Here is a 9511-nt window from a genome sequence, read left to right on the forward strand (position 1 = left end):
ATTAGGTTTGTGAAGTTTATGCCGTTTGAAGAACGGATAAAAAGTCATTTAAAACGAGAAAGTTATGCGTGTGCGAACTTCGGTACAAAAATATGGTTTTCTACAAACTTAACCGCTTTTGAGGAAAAGGGAGTGTTGCGTACACGACCTGCACAAGCGACGCGAGATATGCCCACTATTTTGTAATCTCGAGTGCGCGAACATGGTCTCGCGTACACGGATGGTACACGCGATGCGAGCACTCCCTCTGTTTTTGCAATCTCGCGTACACGAGCTTTTGTTTTAGCCAAAAATGAGATTTTTGAGTGTTAAGTCAATCCTCTATCTTTGTAAATCTTTTTAACACCTGTTTAAAATCCGTTAACGATTTTTCAAGCTTTAGAAAAAGGGTGGGCGTGTTGAAGAAGTTAAGTGAAAAGTTGAGAAGAGATTGAGAAATGATGAATGGTTGAGTTGTTAAGGCAATGAAGTGAATAATGATAAATGATCTATAACTAATAGCAATGATGATAATGTTGAATGAGTTAAGATGAAATGAGATTGATATTGACATTGATGATTTATGATTGAATGATTACATGATTTATGTGTTTAAAGATTTTTGAGACATTCGTTGACCCCCTATACGTAAGATGTGACTGGACGCTTTAACTCTCTGGGTTCCCCTATGGGCTTGCACATACATATGAATTGAGCTTGGGGTACTCTCGCATGTCAGTTTGGGATTCTTTCCATAGATATTTTTGAGAGTGGGGTATTGTCTCTCCCATGTTAGCTTGGAATTCTTCTCGTGGATAAGTTTGAGCATAGGGATGCGCGTACAGAGGGACTGTCCAAGGTTAGCTACCAGGACATGTCGAGCTGGCTATGTAACCGACAGATGATATCATCAGCCATAGGAAAGATATGCATCATGTGAATTTGAATGATTTGCTTAAGTATGCATTATCTTGGTTTGCCTAATTGCTTGACTATGTTTATCTGTTAATTGCCTATTTGCTGTAACTGCATTTATTTGTGTTTTCCTTACTTGAATTGTATGTCTGTGCAACTAAAAGACCCCTCATATGACGGAGGCATGACGAGGGTAGTTCCACCGGTGTTTCGGAGGGTTGGAGGAGGTACGAGTGAAGTGTTGAGTTAGGATTAGATTTGGAACTTGAGAACCTTAGACAATTTACCAAATTTCTGGTTTAATTTATTCCTTAAGTTTAATTCTGAGTGTCAGAGTTATAGGATTGCTTCTGCCTTTTTCGGGATCTTATATATTATGTACGTTGGCACCTTACTATGCTGAGAACCTTCGGTTCTCATTTCAAACATATGTTGTTGTTTTCAGATGTAGGTCGAAATGCACCTCAGTGAGCGTCTGGAGGTTCCTATGGCAAGCGAAGTGGGAATATTATATTTTGTCATATTAATATGTGTATATATGTATATAGACTCTTCTCCACTTGTACTTTATGTTTAATCCTCCTAGAGGCTTTTTGGAGAATTAGGAGGCTTATTTTATGTCTTTTGGGATACTCTGGAATATGTTTATATGTATGTATGTAATTATACTCCAGCGGACCTTGGCTTCGCAGGTCGAGTCTAGAGCTTAATATTCTGTATTCTTGGTACTCTACTCCTTATTTTTATGGTTTATCCTTTCTGTTTATCCGGTTTTATGTTTCCAAGTGTGTTGAGTTTTTCTTTTTACGATTTTGCTTTAACTTTTCTTTAAGGCTCCTAGTTACGAATTTTTTAAATATATATATATCGTAATATATTACCACCTCTATTTTACGACTTAAACCTAAAATTTTACATAATAGGATGTTACACTAGAAGTGGCACCACTGCCACTTGAAGGGCAACAAATCTTCCAACACAAACACAACACTAGCAACTTCAAGCATGCAAAAGAGAAGCATCAAAAAGAAAAAAAAGAAACCATTTTTATCATCTATTTTTATCATACAACCAACACCCATTTATTTCTAAAGGATCAACATTATACTCACATCAATGAAGCCAATAACAATAAAATTAAATTCAATGCAACATCAGAATCAAGAATATAGGCAAACATGATTTCAAAAAGCACAAGGAGAAAAAAAGGACTAGAAGTACCGACCTTAAAATTGAAGAATGAAAGAAAGCAAAAGATGTTTGAAGAATCTAAAACAGACACAACTAAAAGTAAAAAAAAAAAAAAATACACTAAACAAGAATACGAAGAGTTTAAGGAAATAGAAAGAAAAAAAAATATAAATAATATTTAATAAAAAAGTATAATTTATTACTAATTTTACGACAAAAAATATATTTTAATTATAAAATAGTAATAAAAATAGAAATTAGATTTTGTCAATTTTTTTTTTAAAGGAATAAAATGTAATCTTTCATCATATATTATATTTATACGAGTTAGATAAAAAAAAATATAAAAAAACAGTATTCAAGAATTAAAGATCAGATTTTAGATTTTACATCTTTAATTAAAAAAATTAAAAAGATTCATTACCATCAGAACAAGTCTATTTAAAATATGAAACAAATCCGACTCAAAAGTTATATTTAATAAAAATGAAAAATCTAAATTCAAGAAAAAGAATTCCAACTGAGTTGAGTCACACCAAATCTTGAACCCGGTACACGTTTGACGAACTGACGTTTCTCTTTTAGACTTTTAGTTGTGCAGTTGGCAACTTGTCCACGTGGAAAAAGGCATTACAACCAAAACCGAACACGAACTCTTCCATCTTCCCATCACTCGCATCAGCCGCCAACTCTCCTAACTCCTAACCGTCCTTCCATCGTTCTATTAACCCCGACTCAAATTCCACATTTGCCCTCATTTTCAAACACTACCCTCTTACTTTCCTTCTATCACTTCCTTGATCACTCGTCCCTCCCTCGCATCAAAATTTTCTTCTCCTGGTATGTCAAACTCTCTCTCGCGCTTTTTCCTTTGTCTTTCGTTTTTTTTCATTCATTCCTCTATAGTTGCAATTCATATTTTAAATTTTAATTGTTCTGCATTTATTATTCGTATTTAATTACTAATTATTAATTATTATTTTCGAATGTTGCTGATTCCACGGTATCGATCAAACAGTAGTGCATATCAACTACTATTAGATATTTAGATCCAGCTACTTTTATCAATTACGCTACTTCTTTTGATCTGATATTAATAGCCAAAAGTATTCTATTCAGATCAGATATTTTAGAATTTCATAATTCCTCACTTTTGGAAAGCTCATCATAACTTCATTCACAATTTTCTTAGCATTTCGATCACTTTCTTCTTCTTCTTCTTACGCTTTTAAGGAAGCAAGATTTTTAACTTTATAAACTCAACACAAACTTACCAATCATACGATAGAATAGCGGATTTAACATAAGTTTTATCTCGTGAACATTTGCTGAGTTTGAATACGTGATTTTGAATTAAAAATTTTGATAAGGGAAAAAAATGATGTGGTGTTCAGTGTTCACTGTTATATCCACTGTTGCTGTTGTTGAAATTCCATTCCATATGTACGGTAGCATATGCTGGTTTTATGCCAAAATTAGATTCTCGCTTTTTCTACTTATATTATTATTATTATTATTATTATTATTATTATTATTATTAATTTATTATTGTTATTATAATTGCCACTCTGCAGAACCGCCGGTATCTATGCCTAAACCTTTTACTACGCTTTTGCAATTTCAGTTCTCTTTTTGAGCTTTAATATTTTATTCATTGTCTCTTTTTCTATAGTTCAGTTAATTTATTATTTATTTATTTATTTACAGGTATGGGTACCGCTGCTGTAGATCAAAGTCTCTATCCATTGCATCGTTGCAAAACTATTCACTTGGTATGTGACAATTTTATCCTTTACGCATTTTTGTGTTTTCTTTATGCTAAGAAATTTATTTTATTTTATTTTATTTTTTTTAAATTCCAACCTGATGGAGGTTTGTGATATGAAATTTTAAAATGTACTCAGCTGTGGTACTTTATAAATGGATTGGTGTTTATTACTGATGTTGTTCAATGAAATTCCGTGCTATGTGGTCTTCAAATTTTTTTTATGAAGTGCATGAAATTTAGTTGATTCATAGGTTGAGTTCTAAAGTATGTTGTATATTTGTATTGTGGTTCTTGAGATCATACACCATTTGCTTTGCTTTCTAGTTATAGCATTAATGTCTTAAATCATGTTTGAATATAGGTTAGGCATGCCCAAGGAATTCATAATGTTGAGGGAGAGAAAAACCATGATGCATATATGTCTGAGGATCTTTTTGATGCGCAACTAACACCTCTTGGTTGGAAGCAGGTAATTATTTTTTATTTCTTTTCTTTCTTTTTGTGTGTGCGTATTTGAATTTGGATAATGTCATGTTGTCAACAAATATTTCCGGTTGGTCTTTGCTGTGTGAAAATTCCTCCTTGAAGCAATTGCGATGATAAATGTTTGAAACTTCCTGTATTGGCGGTGTTGGTGGGGTTCCATGGAATTTCCATAATTTGGAGTTTTGTGAAAAGAATAACATGAATTTGACAAATCTGTCCTGTTCTTTCCCTTGTTTTTCATAGTTCACTTTTTGTTCTCTGAACAGCTTGGTGGTGTTTTTGTGGCTCTATGACAGGTTGCAAATCTGCGAAACCATGTCAAGTCTTGTGGACTTTCCAAAAGAATTGAACTAGTTATTGTTTCCCCCCTGTTGAGGTATAGCTTGGTTATAATGTTTAGAATTATGTTAAGACATGTCAATCTCACTTTGTTAATTCTGTTGCTGCTTCCTTTATTCATATTTTTTTTTTAAAAAAAATACACCATATCTAACAAACAAGCTCTTGTTTATGATGTGTGTTCACACAAACCGACACAAATGAGAATATCTATAACATGCATGGAAAATTTTTACCATCCAGTGTCTTCATAACATTCAATTTATGGATAAATGTAGGATATTAACCATTCAATTTTTGAAAAACTGAATCATCTTAATAAAAGTTTCATATATTGGCATTGCTCATAATTGCATTATTTGCAGGACTATGCAAACAGCAGCTGGTGTCTTTGGTGGTGAAGCACATGCTGATGGGAATAAGGAAGCTCCTTTGATGACGCAAAATGTTGGAGATAGCAATCATCCTGCAATTTCTAGTCTTAACTCCCCACCATTTTTAGCAGTAGAGCTTTGCCGAGAACAAATAGTACGTAACGATTACATAAATGCTATTTACTTTTGGTGTAGTTCTGGAGTTTGGATTATTGATTCAACTAATTACATGAATCATTCCCTTGGCCCGAAATTTTCATTATGCCACAACATTAGTTTTAAGAAATATACCAGATAAAAATCTACCTAAATTTGTTTGAAAATGGCTAGTATGGTATTGACGATGTCACTCTGAGCTTTGGTGTGTTCCTTTGTTACCTTGTATCACTACAAGGTTAACTAGGCTTCGTGAGTCTTTCTAAAGTATCCTAATTTGGTTGGTTGGATCATTTTAGTATCATATATGGAGTCAGCTTGGCATCTTTGAATAATTTGTTTCCGCATTTATTTACATAACCAGTTCACCTGTAGCTATTGACAAAAATGAAATATGAAGATTCAACAGAACTCTTAACCCTTTCCTAAGTTTCATTTGCCATATAAGTCAATATGCTTTTATATAATGCTTTATGCCTGTAATTCAGGGGAATCATCCTTGTGATAAGAGAAGAACCATCAGTGAATACCGGAATATGTTTCCAGCAATTGATTTTTCACTGGTACATTGTCTCTAGCAGCTTTCACAGTTAATCTCATTCTTATATATATGTCACTACTCACTAGTTGATAACAAAAATTTGGTTGAATGGGATTCATACTTGATATAAAATCTGTTTAGATTGAAACTGACGAGGACACCTGGTGGACTCCAGAAAGAGAGACGAGAGAAGAAGTTACTGCTAGGGGACTGAAGTTTCTTGACTGGTTAGTAATTTAGTATTATTAAATAATTTCCTCTTGTTTTCTTGCCAATGACTTTTGCATATTTAGTTATTTACCAAGAAGATTATCGTGTTGGATAACTCAGATAAGGAGGGCCGGAGAATAATCCTTTTTGCCAATGACTGTGTTGAGAGGTTCATTATATCTTAATTTTAGTTCTTAGAAAACCATTTTTAATTTTGCATTTGAAATTTCTACCATGATTTTGCATTGAATCTTATGCCCCTCATTGATGGCTTCAGATTGTTTATGTGTTTGCACTTTGGCAATAAAACCAATATTAACATTCAATACTACTCTTATATTTCGTCCTTTTCTCTCCAGCTTGAATATGTTCTGGACAAATAGTTGCAAAGTTTCATGATGTGTTAGCATGGCAATAAGGCTATAACTAACTCTGACATATTTTCCCCAAATTTTGTTATTGCCCAGGTTGTGGACACGCCAAGAGAAGGAAATAGCGATCGTTACTCACAGCAGTTTTCTGTTTAATACACTAAGTGTCTTTGGAAATGATTGTCACCCAAATGTGAAGAGCGAAATAGGCAAACAGTAAGCATTTTCTGAGAAAACGTCAGACTAGATGAATAGAATATTCAGGTTTTTGATATATGATAGAAAAAAGAAATTATAAATAGTTAGATCCTTTTATGTATGTGTCTAATAAGAGTATAGCACTGAAGGAAGAAATCTCATCCTTTTAAAAGAGGTACGAAATATTAGAAACCTAAGAATAATAATAATAAAATAACCATAATGACTTATGTTGGTTTAGAACAACTCAGGTGAATCATACTCTAGTGGTAACTTATTTAATTTGAAGTTTCTGAGTTATCTGTTCCTTGACATGACTACAAAAAAATCAATTAAAAGATACAGAAATATAGGAAGTTCATTTGATCGGAAAATGTTATTAGCTTTAAACTACTAAGTTGTTGATCTATACGTGTAGACTTGATAACACTAATTGACAATTTTGTATTTCTTGTTTATACAGCTTTGCCAATTGTGAGCTACGTTCAATTGTTCTGGTTGACAGAGGGTGAGGATTTTACTTGCTCAACAAGCTACTTTTACACTCAAAATCAAATTAATTTCTCACTTGAATTTTATTTGCGTGCATTGTCCAGTATGATTGGATCAGATGAGTCAAGTACTAATTATCCTGGCAAGATTCCTTCTGGCCCTGATCTTCCCAGTGATCTTGCTGATGATAAGCATTCAGCCAATGGATCCACTAATTAATAACTTATTTCCTCGGTGATTAATGGTGGATTAGTATATAGTGATGAGATTTTCGTCCAGGATATAGTGAATTCTTAATCTTAATTGCGTTTACAAGCAAAGTTTCATGTATTTGTTTCATAGAATAAAAGAAAGAAAACTATATTCAAGTAGTTATATAACTCCCTTTTTTGTGGAATTAAGTAAATCGGTGAATGATGGAGAAACTAGTTCTTTAATAGACACAAATATGAATGCATGTTATTATTACTTTATTTCATGAACTTAAAACTGAAAGTTTAGGGGAAAATAAAAGTTTAAGTCCCTAATCTTTTTTAGAAAAAGCTTTCTATATTTTTTAAATAGATTAAAATTCATTTATAATTCGGTTAATTTTGGTTGATAAAATTTCTATTGGATGGCATTTAGTATTTACTATGATTATTAGGCTCGTTTATTTAAATAAAAGAAGAATGGACAAAAGTACACAAAAATTTTTATACGGTAGACGGATGTACACTCTAATTTTTTAGTGAGTCATCTGTACACATCAATATCAAGCACCGTTGTTATTTTTACCTTTTCATCGTCTGAGTAACTTTTTCAGTGGGTGACCCTTTTGATGACGACACATTGAAAACTAAATGATAAATTATTTAATTTGTTAAATTTAAATAAAAAAAATTTACAAGTGATTTAGAATCTTTGTTCTTTTCCTTCTTTTACTAAAAAGTAGATGTAGATCAAGGGATGTAACTCAGAAATAGTTTAGGACTATGTTCGAAGTAAATTTTGGAGAAGGAAGGAAGAGAATGAAGATTTTAAATCACTTGCAAATCTTTTTTTATTATTAAAAATTTAACAAATTCAATAATTTATCATTTAGTTTTCACTGTCATTAAAAAGGTTATGTCACACCATGTTCAGAGCCACTTGACAGTTACTATTACCAAAAAAATTATCCAAGCAACAAAAAAATAAAAATTACAACAAAGCTTGATATTAGTGTGTACAAATGTCTCATTAAAAAATTGGAGTGTATATCTATCTGTTCACCATATGAAAACTATGTATTTTTGTCCATTCTTCCTCAAATAAATAACAAAAATTGATTAATTTCCAAGCAGAGGTGATGTTAATTTGAAGGCTAAAAACTATATCCTATGGCAATGATTACTCACTTGGAAGACACTAGTTTAGATCACATGTCGCTTGCTCCCACCCAAACCAAAATAAAGGTAAAAGACGTTTCGTGTTTCAAAAGAGGTGGTATGAGAATGAAGCAGTGGACAGTATTGTAGAGGATAGTTAGAGAGAATATTTTCTAGAATCACCGATGTACCGTTTGTTTCGAAAGCTCAAACAATGTAGATGCGAACTTGTGAAATGGCAAGCCTCTAGTTCCAGTAATCCAAGAAAGGAGATAGAAAGAATTGAAAAAGAAATAACAGCAGTGAAAAGGGAGTCAAATTTTGCCAACAAAGTATATGAGTTTCTGCATTAGTTGGTGTTAATTTATTACGAATGCCTCGTTTGATCTTCAAGAAGATAATGAAATCCCTGTAATTTAGTTCATCTTTGAAACTAGCTAAATTCCACAATCTTGGTATTTGCTCCACTAAAGAAGCTAATAGACTTGATTTTCAAAGTATCTTATTATTTTGGTTCAGTTGGTTAATTTCCTTTTACTTTACTCTGTTTTTTGAGATTATGAATCTTTTGCTTCACTTCCTATATGTATTTGTGATTTATGATTGAATACAGGTTAGGCATGCCCAGGGAGTTCATAATGTTGAGGAAGAGAAGAGAACCCTAATGCATGCTTCTCTAATGATCTTTTTGATGCACAACTAACCCCTCTTGGGTGAAAGCAGGTAATTGCTTTTTTTTTTTTTTTCAGAAAAAAACATTGTTGAGTCTTTTTGGATGGTTTCTGTGTTGTGAAATTTATTCGTGAAATGATTACTATGATAAATATTTCGTATTTGTTTTCTGAACATCGTCATAGTGTTTTTGTTGCTCTATCATAGGTTGAGAATCTACAGAAGCATGTTAAGGCTTGTAGACTTTCTAGAAGAATAGAACTGGTTATTGTTTCTCCACTGTTAAGGTTGAGTTTGGTTTTAATTTAGAATTCTGTTAAACATATGTCTGTCTATGTTAAGTCTGCTACTTCTTTACTGTTTTTGTTAAAATTGTATATCTGGACAAGCTTTGTTATGATGCGAGTTGCAAGAATATCTGCAATATATTATTCACACATACTAATACAAATAAGGCTATTTATGATATC

The 9511-nt window shown here is 32.4% G+C and overlaps 1 protein-coding gene across 1 annotated transcript; it reads left to right on the plus strand.

Annotated features, from left to right (window-relative positions):
• The first annotated feature begins 2704 nt into the window (after nucleotides 1-2704).
• LOC107609484 (phosphoglycerate mutase-like protein) lies at nucleotides 2705-7493 on the plus strand. The gene is made up of 10 exons (XM_016311473.3): nucleotides 2705-2925; nucleotides 3793-3857; nucleotides 4215-4322; nucleotides 4636-4715; nucleotides 5044-5206; nucleotides 5697-5771; nucleotides 5891-5976; nucleotides 6427-6546; nucleotides 6992-7036; nucleotides 7125-7493. The coding sequence occupies exons 2-10, from the start codon at nucleotides 3795-3797 to the stop codon at nucleotides 7237-7239; spliced, it is 855 nt and encodes a 284-aa protein (XP_016166959.1). The 5' UTR covers nucleotides 2705-2925; nucleotides 3793-3794; the 3' UTR covers nucleotides 7240-7493.
• The last annotated feature ends 2018 nt before the right edge of the window (nucleotides 7494-9511 follow it).

The sequence above is a fragment of the Arachis ipaensis genome, chromosome B7 (assembly GCF_059453495.1).
Source record: "Arachis ipaensis isolate K30076 ecotype BB chromosome B7, ASM5945349v1, whole genome shotgun sequence".
In the NCBI taxonomy this organism is placed as follows: domain Eukaryota; kingdom Viridiplantae; phylum Streptophyta; class Magnoliopsida; order Fabales; family Fabaceae; genus Arachis; species Arachis ipaensis.